Source organism: Lepidochelys olivacea, assembly GCF_965140295.1.
Source record: "Lepidochelys olivacea isolate rLepOli2 genome assembly, chromosome: 11".
NCBI lineage: Eukaryota > Metazoa > Chordata > Testudines > Cheloniidae > Lepidochelys > Lepidochelys olivacea.
In genome coordinates this window covers 53,311,739-53,331,005 of record NC_140421.1, presented here as the reverse complement: position 1 = coordinate 53,331,005, position 19,267 = coordinate 53,311,739, and the positions used below count along the sequence as shown (strand labels likewise).

At 43.4% G+C, this 19,267-nt stretch overlaps 1 protein-coding gene across 1 annotated transcript in view; it reads left to right on the top strand.

Annotated features, from left to right (window-relative positions):
• Positions 1 to 10,236, top strand: part of STAT4 (signal transducer and activator of transcription 4) — a 62,218-nt gene extending 51,982 nt beyond the window's left edge. Inside the window, exons 18-24 of the mRNA XM_084643373.1 lie at positions 1,223 to 1,275; positions 2,299 to 2,393; positions 2,872 to 3,008; positions 3,137 to 3,328; positions 4,401 to 4,467; positions 5,232 to 5,340; positions 6,621 to 10,236. Of these exons, the coding sequence (XP_084499499.1) occupies positions 1,223 to 1,275; positions 2,299 to 2,393; positions 2,872 to 3,008; positions 3,137 to 3,328; positions 4,401 to 4,467; positions 5,232 to 5,340; positions 6,621 to 6,647 (680 nt within the window). The 3' untranslated portion in view covers positions 6,648 to 10,236. The remainder of the gene's footprint in view (positions 1 to 1,222; positions 1,276 to 2,298; positions 2,394 to 2,871; positions 3,009 to 3,136; positions 3,329 to 4,400; positions 4,468 to 5,231; positions 5,341 to 6,620) is intronic.
• The last annotated feature ends 9,031 nt before the right edge of the window (positions 10,237 to 19,267 follow it).

The following is a 19,267-nucleotide window of genomic DNA, read 5'->3' as shown; positions in this document are numbered from 1 at the left end:
TGGTTAAAAGGTGGAGAGGCTGTTCCTTCTAATGTCAGTCAGGTGGATATTGATTGGACTGATTGCCCTTTTTGTTGGAGGGAGGGAAGAAAAGATGTTGACAGACCACAGGGGGCTCCTTAGCTAGATTTTAGTTTTGGTAGAGACTGAGGTGGGGAGGATACTTCTGAGGTGCAGCAAAAGGGGATTAAGGCAGCTGCTATTGGTTTGGGGAAGGCTGCTGCAGGAGGATTGGGAGGGGAAGGCAATTTGCCTAGAGGAATGAAACCACTTTTTTTAGTGGCTTGTTGTACAGGAGGAGGGAACATCCAGATTAGAGCCACTTCCTGCAGTGAAGTGATGGTGGTGCAGGTTGAAGAGAGGTGCAGTTGCGTATGTCCAGTGTGCTCATGGTCAACCTCTTCTGGGGCTGGGATCCAGAGCTGCAACCACATTAATAAAATTTGAGGGACGAGACCAGGAGTGAGAATGCAAAAGACCTGCAGCCACAACAAGGGGAACCCTAAGTACAATAGAAAAAAAAAACTGAGGGAAGGACATGTTTGCATTCTCCCAGGCATTGTGCCTGTATCTCAATCCTCCTGCAAGATGGTCAGGCTGAAGGATCTCCCCTCCCAGCTCCCACTCCTGCCCCAAACACTTCAAGTGTTTGAGCCCGTTACTGGATGAATGTCTGGGACCTGTTGCAATTTCCGGGTGCCATTCCCTGTCTAAACACAATCTCCCTCCTCTGTTATCTCAGTAACTAGGGAAAAAATAGGGTAAGGTTGGTTATATTTCACAGGAGAATTAAGCCATTCAAGATTTGAAACAACATGACGAATAACTACATTTTAAGCAATGTTACTCTAAAGGTCCTATATTTATCTCTGCTAGCATTTACAGAAGAGTACATTGGTGGGGCCGTCTGTATCATAAAAGATTTTCTTATTAGAACTTCGAACAGAAGAACCTCAGATAAAGTGAAGCCCATGAGCAGCAAACTCAGATAAAAAGTGGAACTCTGTGTTTAAGATGATATAGAACAGAAGTCCCCAGTTGCTTCAGGGCATTGCTGTAATGTTTAAATTGCAGGTCCACCTATAGAGAAACTTTGCTTGTAATCATGTTGTTCAGGTAAATGTCATGTACAATGTAAATGCTTTAATATTCAAGTATCACAAATTAACCTTTTTCAGGAACTTCAGACAAAGGGACTGATATATTTCTTTTTAAATTTTAGGGCAACAGATTAGTTACAATGATTATCAACTGTCCTGGGCAAAGTTCTGCAAGGTAGGATTGTAAAAAAAAAAAAAATTAAAGTATTCTTCTTTTTCCTTTGAGTGCCTGCATGCAGGCTTAATTCTGCCCCATTGACATCACTGACAAACCTCCCACTTGACATGTCTCAGATCAGGATTGGTCCCATTCTGAGCTGCCCTGTGTCAGGATTTCCAGGCGTAGCACACACAAATTAAATTCTAAAATGCTACTTAATGGAAAGAAGCAACAAGGACCCTAATGGTTAAATCTGACTGGGAGGAGTTCATGCCCTAAACCACAGTTGGTCACCATTTACTCCAGAAAATGACCTGTCTTAAAGTTGTTGAAATGGAACTATTTTTTAATAAAAGACATTTTAATGGCGATGCAGTTTAAATTGGCACATACAGGCCATCTCTAGAAAATGAATGGCTTGACCGTTAGTCAGTAGTTTTATTTGAATCTTCTTTGACCATTCCAGTTAGCTTACAACTGACTTAAGAAACCATAATCACTGATGGGAGCCAGACCCTAACATTGTTTTAAAAAGTTAAATTACTCTACATGCTCATTTGTGAACTAAAACAAAGATACTTCAAGAACTGATTGGCTGTAAATCAATACATCTAAATACTTTTGTCAGAATCAGACAAAAATACTGAGTATGGAAAGTAAATCCAATACATTCATATTAAAGATGCATTATTTAAAATATATTTGTAATATTTGAAGATTCTTGGAAGGAAATAGCTGTGCTCTCAAGCTATAGTTTCATAGTGAGGGAGAAATGATATAGACATTAATTATTCTAAATAAAGAGTGTAAAGTGAAGCACTTCCTCTAAAAATCTTGAAAAGCAAATCATATAGATATTTTGTTTTTACACAAGATAGTAAGATTTGAATTGCTGCTTTGAATAAATTTCTCTATCATTCTCAGATAAGTAGAAACTAGAACTATTCCTGTGAAAATGACAGAGACATGCAGCATTGATACTGTGTTAAAGATGTGGTTGAAATTGTCTTTTTATTTGTTTGTTTATTTTACCAATAGGAACATTTATCTGGAAAGTCATTTACCTTTTGGGTATGGCTCGAAGCAATACTGGACCTAATTAAAAAACACATTCTTCCTCTTTGGATTGACGGGTGAGCAATATACTGGCAACTGTCCATTGACGTAACATGCTTACCTCATTTGTCCCTTCTCTTTATTTAAGTCTACATTCAGCATTACAGAAAAGAATTTTCAAAGGCCTAAAAATCTCCAAGTATGCCATATTGTTTGCAATTATTTTTAGTCTGAAGAAAACTCTACTGAAACTATTTGAAGTGGATTTTAGATTTCTCCTTTATGGACTTAGTTAGTTTACAGGCAAGTAATATGATAAATTTTCTCATGCTCCACACTGTGATGGGGGCCCATGCTGTGTTCCTGTGCAGATAAAACTCCCACTAACTTCATGTTGAGCCTTTGTGAGGTCTATAGCAGTGGGCCTATAAAACCAGCCTTTTACTTTGTTTGGCGCTTATCTGGCATTGCAATATAAAAGTTGGGAAATGAATGCCACAGAATGGATGCTGTAGTTACTCTGTAAGTAAAGCCATGATTTTCTTATACTTGCAGGTATATAATGGGATTTGTGAGCAAGGAGAAGGAACGAGTTTTGCTCAGGGACAAAATGCCTGGAACATTTTTATTAAGGTTTAGTGAAAGCAATCTGGGAGGAATTACCTTTACCTGGGTGGACCAGTCAGAAAATGGTGAGTGCAGCTTAAAAGTGTAAAATTCAAGGCAACCTAAACTATAAATGACAGGTGAAATGTGTAGCTAATTATGACTGTTGACCTCTTTACCTATTCACCATTATATTGCCTTTGTGTCTTTACAGGAGAAGTAAGGTTCCATTCAGTGGAACCCTATAATAAAGGTCGTTTAACTGCGCTGCCATTTGCTGACATTTTGCGAGATTACAAAGTTATTTTGGCAGACAATGTTCCTGAAAATCCACTGAAATATCTGTATCCAGATATTCCCAAAGATAAAGCCTTTGGCAAATACTACAGCTGTCAGCCAAATGAAGGTTGGGCTCTATAGTCTATACTTATCCTTTTTGGAAAGTAACATTAAATTCAGATGATATGCAAATTAACTTTTTTTCTTAGGAAAACAAATGTTTACTTGTGGAAACAGTACCTCGTTTTATGGAATGCCTTTATAAAAACTGTGCTTGTTTTTTCATGCACCCCCTGTCTGCCTATTGTTTCCACCTGTTGTCTCTTGTCGTATACTTAGATTGTAAGCTCTTTGGGGCAGAGGCTGTGTTTTTGTTGGGTATTTGTACAGAACCGAGCATAATTGGACCCTACTCTATGAATTGTAGGTAATACAATAATAAATAACAATGACACTTAGATATGCACAAGCTAAGAAACATCTCTGTGAAAGCAGTCATATTATAGGAAGTTATTCAATTCATTATTTACAGAAATACATTTATTTTCAACTTACATTTCTTTGCCCATGTTTCAGATATTTATTTCTATTTACAAGACCACTTGCTTGTCTGCTTCCAGAATTATGTAGCAGTGTCACTTGCTGTTTCTTCAGTTCCAAGAACCTCTCACTTGAGGTTCAGGGGACTTAGTAATGGCAAACAGCTCATGAGAGTAACTTATAATTCCAGAGAGACAAACAAGCAGCAGATCCCGTGCGATATATATTGACTAAAATTGCCAGTGTAGTCAGAATTACTTATGAATGAACACAATCCTATTTTGTCCCCTCATGAAAGGTTTCAGTTAAAGGCAGCTAAAGGTTTCAGTTAAACATTTGTTTGCAGGATTGGCATCTAAAGGCTCAGACCTGCAAAGACTAGAGCACATACCTATAATACATTTAAGTACTCCTCATGACTTCAAAGGAACTTCTTAAGTGAGTCCAGTTACTTATGTGTGTAAGTCTGTGCAGGTTCAAGCCCTGTCTTGTTGCCCATGTTCTTGTTGCTCGTTCCTGATTAAACAAATACTTATGTTTCCCTTTCAATACATTATGCTCTACAGCTTTTAAAATATTTGTATTAAATCTCAGGAAATAATAAGCGTAGAAACTTTAGGGCATTTTTGAAAATTTCCCTAACGTTGATTCTTTTTTAGTCTCAAGACCTACAGAAGGAGGGGTCAAAGGTTATGTGCCTGCTGTATTTATCCCAATCTCCAAAATGTGAGTAATCTAAGAGCTGTTTTACACTTTGGATGTTATTCATTAAGTCTGTGTACCTCCCTTCATCCCGCAGTTTCTTTGATTCCATCTTTTTCCCATGGAAATACCTAGTGAGAGCAACACAGAGATATGGGTCCCAATTCTCTGGCCTGGCAAAGGAGTGCTCAATGAAAGGCTGGGGGAATAAGTAAAGAAGGCTTTAAAACCACCTCTTCTTCCCCAGTCCTGATGCTGTCTATGCATCAGGAATGTATGCAAAATAAATTAGAGCAGCCTTTAGGCTCCTCTAATGTGTTCCAACTTTTAATGTCCCCTAGAATCTTGGGTACGGCAGCTGGGTTTCACCTTTCTTTCCCTGACTACAGCTCCTGCATCAAGTGGCCAGAAAGTGGTATAGGAGCGCCTCTGCAGTTCCTGATCACAGGAAGATCCCCCTACGCAGACAGAATTAACAGATTAAACAAGGTTTAGGGCACCTTTGTGCTCCTGGAGTAGCACAAAGTGTACAGTATGGTTTTGTGTGTGTTCCTGCAGCTATATCTTTTCAAGGTATTCTCATTGATGTTGTGGGCTAATAGGACATTAGCATGCAGTTGGCTCTTTCACAGGCTACTTGCTGCTACATCCGTGTTACCCAAACACCGATCTACCATGGAATGATTACATTCATGTCCCTTATTGATGCATTAAGTTGCAAAGGGGTTTCTTCCCATTATTTCCTAATCATCTTTAAGGTTATTTATTTTATTTGTGTTTCTTTTAAGCCTGTATGATTCCACAGATCCACATTCTCCATCAGATCTTCTTCCCATGTCTCCAAGTGTTTATGCTGTGCTGAGAGAACACCTGAGTCCCACAGTGATTGAAACTGCTGTATGTTGCAAGTTTTTTCATTCATAATTTACTACTAAGCAAATGGGGTCTACTTTGTGGAGAGAAAGAGTTACCAGTGGAGAGAAAGGCTTCTTTTGCAGTGCAAAAGGGTGAGAGTACAGTTGTAACCATTAAAAAGTCAGCACTTGCCTTCAGTTCCCATACAGAGCTATGGGAGATAACGCAGTTCTTTCCTATTCTAAATGCAGTTGAATTCTTCAGTATGGTAGGAAATGTCTTTTTCATGGTGACCATTGTACTATGAACTTTGTATCTTAGCACTTCGCAATGCAAGGATCTCAAAAGTCCATGCAAGGATCTCAAAATTCTGTACACACATTAATTAAGCTTCAACACCCAGAACTGTATGTAAGTATTATACCGATTTTACAGATAACACAGGGGGCTTGATTCACCCATTGCCATGCATTTTATGTAGTTGCCATTTCTGTTGTGGTAGCATTTTACAGACACTTTGCACTAATGAAAATGACTACTCCAGCTGCATGGTGTCGATGGGTCTGTCTCAGAGATGTTAAAGGTGAACTGAAATGTCTTAACTAAACAAATACAAAACATTCATTAAAAGTTCATGGAGAGACTTAAAAGTTACATTACAAATGTATTTATTTATTTTAAAATCATTTTCTATTTTACTTGCCTGCTAAGAACGGCATTCAGAGCTCTCTGCAGAGCATGAGGAGGCTCAGCCTCACAAGTTGCACCCAAAGCAGGACAGGTTCTTGCATTTCTTCCCGGGTTTAAATATCTGGGGACCGAAGCTGGGCTGGTGTGATTTGAAGCTCTCCTGTCACCAGCAGCATAGAGCATCTTCACCAAAGCGCTACAGCGGCGCAGCTGCGGCACTGTACGTGAAGACAAACACTCAGTATGTGGCAAGAGGGAACTTTTAGTGGACAGCAGCAGAGTCCAGGTGGCGAGTTAGTGCACAGCAAGTTAGTGTGCTGTCTATCCACTTCTCAGCTTGCCACATGCAAAGTCCCCAGGTAAACAAGCCCCTAATTTCCCCAGAGTGTGAGTGGGGGTGTGCGTGGGGCATCTCCCTCTGTATAGTTCTAGGGTCTAAACCTAAACTACCAGACAGTGCCTCTTTAAGAGGCCAGGGCGTGGAACCATTACATAAGTCAGGGCTTAGTTTGCACTGTGATTGTGTGTTTGTCACTGGAAATAATTTGAGCAAACTGTGGCTTGTTTAGTTTTGTTTTTCAATATGCAGCAGTAATTGCCTTAAAGCTGATGTTTTCATTCCTCTCTTCTAGCTGAGTTCTCCATATTCAGCTGACTGAAATTCAGACACCATGAAGAGCAACAAAGCAGCCAAAATACTTTATAAAATGAAAGTTAAAAAAAAAGAAGTTGTTTCTGCAGCTTTGTAAATAAGGGTTTCCTGGAAGCCAATGCCATGTTCTTCTTGGGCCTATGTGTACTTTCAAATGCATGGAAATCAGAAGCCTCCCAAGGGAAGTCACTGGAGTTACAAACATCTGGCATCATTTGGGGCCTGCCACTGAAGTCCTCACTCAAGGCAATATTACCTCTTAACTCAATGGGCCAAATCCTTCCCTGGTGTGCAACTCCATTGACTTCCGTGGCGTTACACTAGGTATGAATTTAGCCCAGTGGGCCTGCTTATGGAAATAAGGACTGCAGTATTGCTGTAAAACAAGACTTACTGTAGGATGGAGATGTTCTGTTCATGGAACATTTTGAAAGCAAGACCTTAGAATAACTACAGGGATTTAAGATGTGTTCAGAAAATCAGGATTTATGCTGTACATTTCGTGTTCTGTTTTTATAAAGTCTGTTTCTTTGCTTTTATTTTAAATTAAAGGTTCTCATCCATCCCTTCATTACACTGACCGTAGGTGCCAGGAGTCAGCTTTTCCTGCCATGAACTGCTTTCAGTACAAAGGGACAGATTTTATCTTCCTCCAGTAAAATCCATGGAAGGGAAGAGGGAGGAGAAGGGGATCATGGAAATAGAAGAGTTCTCTAGAAACTTTAGAGCAAGGGTGGGTAGTAAATTAGTTTTTGCTATGGTATAAATTTCTCGGTCAAGGTCCAGACTCCAGAGAAAATAATAAAAATAATAGCAATAATAAGTAAATAAAAAGATTTCGGGGTCCGTTTAAAAGTATCTGGCGGTCTGGATTTGGCCCGCGGGCCACCTGTTGGTTACCCCTGCTTTAGAGGCACTACACTTCAAAAGTCACTAAATTTCTGTGCCTCCATTCCGCATCTGTAACAGGGTTAATAAAATCTCTGTGTCTTGCAGGACAGTTGTGAGGGTACATTTATTCATGGTTGTGAGGCACTGTGATGAGTACTTCAGAAAAGCCCATAAAGAAACAGTCCTTATTCAATGCAGGGTTTAGATGGTGTGCCATAATCGAGGCCTTAGGGACACACTGAATGATAAAACGGAGACCAAAGAGCTGCTTCATTTGCTGAGTACCGTCAAACATGCACCTCGTCATAGTGCAAAGTTACAAAGAGCTAAATTGCCTCAGGTACAGATGTAAATAAGCAGAATAACTGGTTCTTAACATAAAAGGTCATTTGCCTTTTTAAAGCAGCCATGTTACTGTTAGTCATGACAGTCTGTCTTTTCTCAGAATTACCCATGACAAATTAACTGTTTTAGAATAACAAACACTGACAATTTACAAAAGATAGATATCCAAGTTCTGCCTGGGAAGTATGCAGTCTGGAGCATACTTAATTGTGCAAGCAAAATATGCATTTGTACAAGCAAAGGGTGAGGTACAACATCGGTCTGGTCTATACTAGAAATTAGATCAGTTTAACTATGTCGGTCAGGAGTATGAAAAATCCACAAACCAAGTGGCGTTGTTAAGCCAACCTAAGTCCTCATGTAGGCAGCACTAGATCAATGGAAGAATTCTTCTGTTAACCTAACTACTGCCTCTCAAGAAGGTGGATTACCTATGCCCATAGGAGAACCCCTTTCATGAGTGTAGGTAGTGTCTACAGTGAAGCGCTACAACTGCACAGAGAACAGGAGTACTTGTGGCACCTTAGAGACTAACCAATTTATTTGAGCATAAGCTTTCGTGAGCTACAGCTCACTTCATCGGATGCATACTGTGGAAAGTGTAGAAGATCTTTTTATACACACAAAGCATGAAAAAATACCTCCCCCCACCCCACTCTCCTGCTGGTAATAGTTTATCTAAAGTGATCACTCTCCTTACAATGTGTATGATAATCAAGTTGGGCCATTTCCAGCATAAATCCAGGGTTTAACAAGAACATCTGGGGGGGGGTATAGGAAAAAACAAGGGGAAATAGGTTACCTTGCATAATGACTTAGCCATTCCCAGTCTCTATTCAAGCCTAAGTTAATTGTATCCAATTTGCAAATTAATTCCAATTCAGCAGTCTCTCGTTGGAGTCTGTTTTCGAAGTTTTTTTGTTGAAGGATAGTCACTTTGAGATCAGAAATCGAGTGACCAGAGAGATTGAAGTGTTCTCCGACTGGTTTATGAATGTTATAATTCTTGACATCTGATTTGTGTCCATTTATTCTTTTACGTAGAGACTGTCCAGTTTGACCAATGTACATGGCAGAGAGGCATTGCTGGCACATGATGGCATATATCACATTGGTGGATGTGCAGGTGAACGAGCCTCTGATAGTGTGGCTGATGTTATTAGGCCCTGTGATGATGTCCCCTGAATAGATATGTGGGCACAGTTGGCAACGGGCTTTGCTGCAAGGATAAGTTCCTGGGTTAGTGGTTCTGTTGTGTGGTGTGTGGTTGCTGGTGAGTATTTGCTTCAGGTTGGGGGGGCTGTCTGTAGACTGGCCTGTCTCCCAAGATTTGTGAGAGTGATGGGTCGTCCTTCAGGATAGGTTGTAGATCCTTGATGATGCGTTGGAGAGGTTTTAGTTGGGGGCTGAAGGTGACGGCTAGTGGCGTTCTGTTGTTTTCTTTGTTGGGCCTGCCCTGTAGTAGGTGACTTCTGGGAACTCTTCTGGCTCTGTCAGTCTGTTTCTTCCCTTCCGCAGGTGGGGACTCTAGTTGGACAGCTGTGCCACTGAAGCATGTTAAGTGTAGGCAAGCCCTTAAGCACCTGAGATGAAATCCGGGCCCCACAGAAGATAATGAGGTTCGTTATTGACTTCAGTGAGGCCAGGATTTCATGCCTACTCCCCCCAACTCCCACCTACTCCCCCCAACCCCCACTCAACATTTACCGTACCATTTTGTTAGGCACCTCCAAAGGTATCTTACTAAGGCCTTTTGTGGGCCATCCCTGGAGGCTCTCACATTTAAATTGATAATGTATCTGGGACCTGAAAGTAAAACAATACCAATGTATTACCTTTGGTGGGCCTGTTTTAGCTCTTATCCTAGTGGCTTGGCTGATAGCTGATAGTACTATTAAATTGAAAAGTTCTAGAGAAGTTCTAGAACAATCTTAGGATTCTTGCTCCTCTGGTCATGAGAAGTAAGGGTCAGTGCACACAACCACTATGAGCACCTCCAAGTAGCAACACAGGGAAAAATCCACTGGGGCAGGGATATAAGATCAGAGTAGATGGTTAGAAGCAGAATAAGCAGTAGGGAGTCCAGATCTTCCCCACTAGTATTGTCCTCAATTGTAAACTGTTGGGAAAGCAAAGGGAGGGAGAGCCCCAATGATCTGATTCAACTGGCATCTCTTTGCTGTGCAAATGGAGTATGTTTAAAATAAATGAATACATTTTTTTCTGCTGTCTAGTCTGAATGATTTGTACATAGTCAGGGGGATGTAGTCAAACTTTGAAAAACCAATGACCGTAAGTAATTCTCCAGAAACATAATAGCACAGAACTGATATTAAACCGTGTATATAGTTTGATAATCTCTGTAATTTATATGACTAATAGAAATAAAAATAGATTTTGTTTTGCTGTTGGATACTTGTGGGACTTTTAAAGATAAGACAACAGTGGGAGGACTCAGTAGCCTTGGTTGTTCTTGAGTCTGAATCACCAGTGTGAACTGAGACATTTAAAGAGGCAAGCATCAAATTCATCCAGCATAAGAACAGCCCTACTGGGTCAGACCAAAGGTCCATCCAGCCCAGTATCCTGTCTGCTGACAGTGGCCAATGCCAGGTGCCCCAGAAGGAGTGAACCTAACAGGTAATGATCTTGTGATCTCTCTCCTGCCATCCATCTCCACCCTCTGACAAACAGAGGCTAGGGACACCATTCCTTACCCATCCTGACTCATAGCCATTAATGGACTTAACCTCCATGAATTTATCCGGTTCTCTTTTAAACCCTGTTATAGTCCAAGCCTTCACAACCTCCTCAGGCAAGGAGTTCCACAGGTTGACTGTGTGCTGAGTGAAGAAGAACTTCCTTTTATTTGTTTTAAATCTGCTACCCATTAATTTCACTTGGTGTCCCTTAGTTCTTATACTATGGGAACAAGTAAATAACTTTTCCTTATTCACTTTCTCCACACCACAGCATGTTCATAGATATTAGATATTTAGGTCAGAAGGGACCATTATGATCATCTAGTCTGACCTCCTGCACAACGCAGGCCACAGAATTTCACCCATCACACAGTTTGTTTAACCTATAATGCTCCTGTGACCGGGGTCCTAGTGGGGAGCCAGCTGTGGTCATTCAATTAGGCTGAACTGCAAAGAATGGGGCAGACAATCCCCATAAAGCTGGTGGATATTCCAATACTTAGGTTCACCAAGACAGCATAAAGCAGTTTCTTTATTACCTTACTGACAGGTTTCAGAGTAGCAGCCGTGTTAGTCTGTATTCGCAAAAAGAAAAGGAGGACTTGTGGCACCTTAGAGACTAACCAATTTATTAGAGCATAAGCTTTCGTGAGCTACAGCTCACTTCCTCAGATGCATATCGTGGAAACTGCAGCAGGCTTTATATATACACAGAGAATATGAAACAATACCTATTCCCACCCCACTGTCCTGCTGGTAATAGCTTATCTAAAGTGATTTCCAGCACAAATCCAGGTTTTCTCACCCTCCACCCCCCCACACAAATTCACTCTCCTGCTGGTGATAGCCCATCCAAAGTGACAACTCTTTACACAATGTGCATGACAATCAAGCTGGGCTATTTCCTGCATAAATCCAGGTTCTCACATCCCCCCACCCCCATACACACAGAAAAGTAGGAGAGTGAGTAGGGGATGTGAGAACCTGGATTTATGCAGGAAATAGCCCAGCTTGATTGTCATGCACATTGTGTAAAGAGTTGTCACTTTGGATGGGCTATCACCAGCAGGAGAGTGAATTTGTGTGGGGGGGTGGAGGGTGAGAAAACCTGGATTTGTGCTGGAAATCACTTTAGATAAGCTATTACCAGCAGGACAGTGGGGTGGGAATAGGTATTGTTTCATATTCTCTGTGTATATATAAAGCCTGCTGCAGTTTCCACGATATGCATCTGAGGAAGTGAGCTGTAGCTCATGAAAGCTTATGCTCTAATAAATTGGTTAGTCTCTAAGGTGCCACAAGTCCTCCTTTTCTTATTACCTTACTGGTTACTCAGAAGTCCAAACAACACAGTTCCCTTAAAGTGATCTAGCCTCAGGCCTCCATCCAGATACCCACATCAAATATGATGAAAATTTCTGTAAATCTTATTTCATCATATAAAAGAACAGGTTCTACCAATCCCAAAGGATCAGACTACAACCTCCCAAATACACACTACAGTCAAGTCTTATCAACTAAACTAAAATTTATTAAAAAACAAAAGAGAGCAAGTATAGTTAAAAGATCAATATACATACAGATATGAGTTCAATCCATTGAGGTTCAGATTCATATCACAGATGGTGAGCTTTGTAGTTGCAAGAGTTCCTTTAGAATTCAGTTCATAGGTCATAGTCCAATGTCCAAATTTCATATTCAGGGCGTACCAGCATAAATGGGATCTCTGTCTTGCGAATCAAATTTCCCCTGATGACGCCTAAGCAGATCTGAGAAGACAGAATCAGGACCCAAGGATCTTTTGGTCAATTGCATGTCTTTTGACAAGTTGGAGTTCCTCAGGGAACAAAAAGTAATTAGGATGACTTTGAAGGAGGTCCATCACCGGTACTTAGCTATACAAATTAACATAAAGCCGTTTTCTTGTTCCTCTACCATTCACCATTTCAAAGAGAGATGAATACCGAGATAGCCCATGTTTACAATTCATTTAAATAATAGGATGTTCTTTAGATCTCTGAATTATCAGAATACAGCATAGACAGGGACTGTTGATTACGTTGTTGACCCTACTCATACATATGTAAATACACAAAACACAAACATTATCTCTCCCCCTCCACATATCTTTTGAGGGTTATTTTGCAGGATGTTTAACCTTTTCTAGCCATGCGTCACAGCTTCTAAAATCAAAAAACAAACAAAAAAACCCAACACTGCATACAGAATATTCTTGACCTTATAAACCACCTAGAAGACTGTGTTAATCGCTGTGGTGTCCCATATTTTAGCTCTGCTCTGGCCAGTTGGAAACAAAAGGCTAATGGTCAAAAAAATCAGATTTGAAAGAATAAGACCCTTGGGAACACAGATTCTTCTTCTTCAAGTGCTTGCTCATATCCATTCCATATTAGGTGTGCGCTCGCCACATGCACTGATGCTGCAAGTTTTTCCCTCAGCAGTATCTGTAGGGGAACCAGCTCTGGAGTAGCGCCCACATGGTGTGGTATAAGGGGCACCACTGGCTCCCCCCACCCTCAGTTCCTTCTTGCCAACAGTGACGGTGCTGGAATGTCTGCTGCTTTGGCTAGCATTGATTCCTTCTCTGTTCTTGTGAACTTTGAAATCCTGTAAAGTACTTATACATAGTAGTTTTCTTAGTTACCCTTAGTAGTCTCAAACTCTTTGTTAGTCCCGAAGTTCGTTAGTCAGGGCATGCCCCGGTCCCCAAGCTTTAAGCCCTGCAATTGCTGCAAATGGCCTATGCCCATCAGCGATCCACATACCAGCTGCCTAAGGTACATAAATGACAAGTGCCATGTCTGTAAGTCCTTTAAACCTAGGACGAAGGAGGAGTGTGATATCAGTCTGAAAGTGCTCCTAATGGAGTCGGCACTCACTCCGGCACCGGAGCAGCGGTCTGACTGCACCATGCGCAGTGCTCTGCTGGCAGTGTCCACAAGCTGGTCTCCCTCCATGGCTCCGGTCAAGAAGCTGAAAAAGACTGTGAGGGGAGGATCTCCTACCTCCCACAAGCGAAAGGAGAGGGCAGGGGGTGAGCCAAGGCCTGTGTCGGTCAGCTCAACATCCCCCTTGGGAAGTCGGGCCCCAGCTCAAGTCGAGCAGTGCAGCCCATCCCATCCCATGCCTTGCCTGCAACTCCAGATAGTGGTGTAGGCCACAGCCAACTTCAGGTGCCGTTGATGCCTGAAGCCCTTCAAACAGCTCAGGAGATCCTGACGCTCCTGGTGCCACCCACACCAGCTCCCTGCGGTACCCCGGTCTCGGGGAAAAGCTGCGTTGGGACCGATATGTGTGTTCCCGCCTCAGCGGCACCGTTCCCCATTGAGAGGGACGTCCCGCCAGCGTTCGCCCGCCCACAGCCGTCATGCCTCAGGACAGGAGAGGCAGGCTCACCAGAGCCCCCTTTGGTCCCCGCACTGGGGGCACTGATCGAGGGACTCGAGGCGTACCTTGCCAGTAGATTGGCGCAGACCCTCTGAGGCACGTGCCACCCAGCAAGAACTCCGGGACCAGCCCTAACCATCTTCAAGGGCCCAGTACCGACTGGGCATCAAACACCACCAATTGCCGGCCTGTCAATCAGCCGTGTCCAAAAGGAAGGTTGCCCTACTCAGGACAATCCTCCTGGCAATCAGCTCATAGCAACAATGGCGGGGGACGGTCTATTCCCAGTCCCGAAACTCCCTGGAAAAGATCGTTACCATTCCCCAGGCGATACTTACCTCACTGCAATGGTGGACTGACCACAGGACAGTCCTAGAGGGGGTTCCGTTCAACAAGTCCCCCACTCCATCGAATTGGTGTTGGATGCCTCGGACCTCGGCTGGGGTGCGCATCTCAGTGACCTCAACACCAGGGATGTGATCCCTGGAGGAGTCAAAAGTTGCACATAAACGTCAAAGAGTTCTGAGTAGTCCAGCTGGCATGTGGAGTCTTCCTGCCCCACCTGTCGTGCAAGGTGGTACGAGTCCTGATGGACAACACAGCCTCGATGTTCTACATCGACAGGCAACGGGGAGCACACTCGTTGACTCTCTGTCAAGAGGCACTCCGTCTTTGGGAAGCTCATCACCTTCCTGGTGTCAAGAATAAGGTGGTGGACCAGCTCAGCAGGGACACAGCAGCTGATAACTGCACTTTCACTTTCTGTGTACTTCGCAGCTGCAAAGTCAAAAATTGTCTAGAGATCACAAGACAACAAATATGCTGAATTTAGAGTTTTGCCAGATCACCACCATGCAACGAATTAAACAGAAACATGAAAATTTCAGTTGCCAACTGGTTCTTCTACTTAAAAAGACAATACCTATAACCAGACCTCAGCAGGATTACAATCCACAAGATTTACCATATGCACTTTGCATCTGGATTTTGTTCCCTGACAATGACATTTTGAAAATTGTTTCATTAGCACAATATCTATAGACAGATCCCAAAGTAAAACAGGAAAGGAGGCGTACGTATTGGAGGCCTGTTCCAAAGCCCAAACTTTTATTCTTCCATTGTTTTGCCAATCTTTTTTTCCTGTTCAGGCGGAACAACATATGCCCCTATTTCTGTGAATATCAGTTAATACAAGGCTCCAAAGAAAATCATAAAGGAAAGATAACATGAAACAAAAATAAACTATCAGAAAATCCAGTGAGGGAATGACGTTAATTGTCAGGGAAGATAATAAGGAACGTTCTTTTGCTTTCTGGCTGTAGTTGTTCAGCAGTCAAAAACTACTGTATCTTACATGGAAATCTTAGTTATAAATTTAGAAATGGGAAAGGCCAACTATATTTGTATGTCCTATTTTTAACCCTTTGCATCTTATTTCTTCCCACTGTATAATACAGAATCTGGTGAAGTTTGCCTCCATCCACATACAGTTAACCTGTAATTAATTTTAAACAGTTTAAGCAGTTCAGAATCAAATTATGTCTAGCTTCCACAATATACATGTCAACAAATGCCAGCGTAGCATGTGTTTAACTGGTGGTTGACAAACTATGAGATGTTTTATTCCAAATGTAAAAAGTGGGTCATTTTTCACAGTGTCTTATTTGACAGCTCTTTATCGTAGAGTTTTTAAACTCTAAGAAAAAAAAACTTCTACGTGTGAGGAAACCCGAAAATATTCAGAGCAATAAGCTCATTCCTTACTAAAAATTAGGGGAAATAATGACGGTATAAGAAGATTTGGAAAGAAAGTATAGCTGCAAACCTAACCATGGCATGGCAACCAGTGATTCTATAACTTAAACCCCCCTCGTGAAAGGTCGCTTCTTCCACAAGTACCCAGAAAAAATGAGTCAATAAGTCATCACACACACAAAACCATCATGATTATTTCCTCCTCTGTACTTCCCAGTGCATCCTGTCTGCTTTGAATCCATCTTGTCTAGATTTGGCGTGAGTGTCTGTATTGTGTGTATAGTAGTGTCAAGCACATTGTCAGTGCTTAATAAAATCCACAATAGCTCATTTCCACCCCAATTTTCTATTAACACATATGTAACACCTCTAGTTTTATTACCAACAGAAGAATTGCAAAATCATGTTGCAACAACAAAGGAGATATTATGGTTGTATTTTTACGATGGATCAAAATTGCTTTTGCTGTTTTCAAAATACTGGTCCTGTGTCTCTGCCCTTTTAATCAGTGTCTTGGTGACAAACACTGTCTATAAACAAAAACTATGTTACTTCTCTTCCACCAGCATCCTGACATGTGTTGGCAACTACCTGACACCCATCTTCCAACCCAGAGGTGGCTGCAGTTCAGTGACGCTTGTACGTGCACCACGCCATACCAAGGAGGAAGCAATGGGGGTGTTCTGCTTAAAAACTGATGGCACTCCATGGGTCATTGGTGTAAACTTGCTTTGGAATCCTTTGCATTGAAAGGGCTCGAGGCTGCCAGGAGGATGCGGATATATTCAGCTGGCCACGTTCCTTGCAGGCGGTGCCTCTGTATTATTCCAGCACACCTTGAAGGAGCAGCATCAGGCTGAAAAGTCAAGCATTCAAATGACAGCAAAGGCCGGAAGCACAGCAACCGGCTAAAAATGCACCAGGCAGTCAAGCGGCCTGGCAGATTTTCAGGCAGAGCATTTGTTAAATGATTCAAACACCCTATTTTGCTAGCTGGTCAAGCACCGAGCTAACAGAATGCAGTAGGGAAGGGGGGAAATCAGCTCGTTCCCCAGCGAGGGCACAGGGCCAGGGACACAGCTGCTCAAGGTAACCTCCATTTCCCCGCCTCAGGCTGCTTTAACTTTCGCTTTCCTCTCAATCACTGCCTTCTAGTTCCAGGAGTCCTTTCTCAGAAACCACGTGGCTCAGCTGTTCCCGGTTTCGCTCACCCCTCCTGCCTCCCTGGCCCCGTCAGCCAATCGGCCAGAGGCCAGCCAGTGTTTCCAGGCCCTCGGTGCCTGCCAAGATGCGATCAGGCTGTGCAGCCTGCTGCGGGTTGTAAAGCTTGTGCTTCTGGACAAGTGCTTCAGATCCTAGGACTGGAAGAAACTTTGAGGTCATGGAGTCCAGTCCCCCTGCACGCAGGGCAGGATTAAGTTCTAGACCAGTGGTGGGCAACCTGCGGCCCGCATGCAGCCCATCAGGGTAATCTGATTGCGGGCTGAGAGACATTTTGCTGACGTTGACCATCCACAGGCTCGGTCCCCTGCAGCTCCCAGTGGCCACGGTTTGCAGTTCCCTGCCAATGGGAGCTGTGGGAAGCAGAGCCAGCATGGTCACTGGGAGCTGCGGGGGCCGTGCCTGCGGACAGTCAACGAAAGCAAAATGTCTCGCAGCCCGCAATCAGATCCGCAGGTTGCCCACCACTGTTCTAGACCATCCCGGACAAGTGTTTGTCTAACCCGCTCTTAAAAATCTCCAATGATAGAGATTCCACAACCTCCCTAGGCAATTTATTCCAGTGCTTAACCACCCCAAAAGGAAGTGTTTCCCAATGTCCAACCTAAACTGCCCTTGCTGCAATTCAAGCCCATTGCTTCTTGTCCTATCCTCAGAGGTTAAAGAGAGAACAATTTTTCTCCCTCTTCCTTGTAACAACCTTTAACTAAAAGCTAATCTTCAATTCCTGGAGCGGCCAGGACAATCCTGGAGGGTTGCCAACCCTAGCAGACAAGTCATCTGGGAAAAGGCCTGCAGAAGAGCTCTGTGGGGCTTGAAAGCTTGTCGCCAACAGAAGTTGGCCCAATAAAAGATATTCCCTCACTCATCTTGTCTCTCTAGTATCCTGGGACACACACTGCTCCAACAATACTGTAAACAATGCTTTAGCTCAGAGGTGGGCAAACTATGGCCCTAAGGCCACATCAGGCCTGCTGGACCGTCCTGCCTGGCCCTTGAGCCCCCAGTCCCTCCCCCACTGTTCCCCTTCCCCCGCAGCCTCAGCACACTGCACCGCCAGCGCTCTGGCCCGACACTCCTGCTGGGCAGCGAGGCGGCGTAGCTGGTATGGTCAGGGGATGGGGAGTGAGGGGTCCCAGGGGGCAGTCAGGGGTCAGGGAACAGGGGGTGGTTGGATGGGGTGGAGGTGCTGGGGGGGTAGTCAGGGGACGGGGAGCAGGGGCAGTTGGATAGGGGGTGGAGTCCCCAGGGGGCAGTTAGGGGCGGGGGTGTGGATAGGGGTCATGGCAGTCAGGGGACAGGGAGTGGCGGGGGGTGGGGTGCTGGGGGGCGGTTGGGGCGGGGGGTCCTGGGAGGGGGTGGTCAGAGGTCAAGGAGCAGGGTGGGGTTGGATGGGTCGGGGGTTGGGAGGTGGGCAGGAAGTGGAAGGGGGTGGATAGGAGGCAGGAGCCAGGCTGTTTGGGGAGACACAGCCTTCCCTACCTGGCCCTCCATACAGTTGTGCAACTCCGATGTGGCCCTCGGGCCAAAAAGTTTGCCCACCCCTGCTTTAGCCAATGCACTATAACAGTGATCTTAAAAAAACAGGACAGCTGTAACATGGGTAAACTGAGGGGCAATGCTGAGAAAGGGGTCCCACAGTACTCCATAGGAGTACAAAGCTATATACTTTTGTCATATGTACCTTTGTACTTATAATTGGTTCATGGTCACTGGCCACAAATCTGTGATTGACAAGTCATGGTTTGGTTCTTATAACAGCAAAAATCACAGGGCTATATTCTCAATTAGGTGGACAGGGATTAAGCTTTATAACTGCCATTAGTGTCTATGGGAGCTGGGTGACTAAAACCATAGTGCAATGAGTTAAGACTAACTACTTAGTTGGGCATTGGTCCTGGTTCTTACTTTATTTTTATTATTGTTTAACATGTGGTGGTAGCACCCACAGGCCCCCTGTTAGGATCCCATTGTGCTAGCTAGGCATTTCCCACAAAGAATATCATCTCTATTCTTAATAGTGCTTAACATGAATTATTTGTAAGATTCAAATACAAACCCATCTTCAAATAAAATTAAGATTGTGATTAAAATACAACACAATAAAGGAAATGGAAAGTTAAAGCTAATGCACATATAACAGGCCCTGTTCTGCATTAACGTATCCGATGAAACCCCACTGGAGGAATACTGCTTTCCAACCCATGAAGTGGGCTCCATAGATGCAGAGGCTGACCCACACAGAGCACATTGTAGGATTGGGGCCTTTATTAGCAAATTGGGTCAAACAGTGCACTGGTTTCCA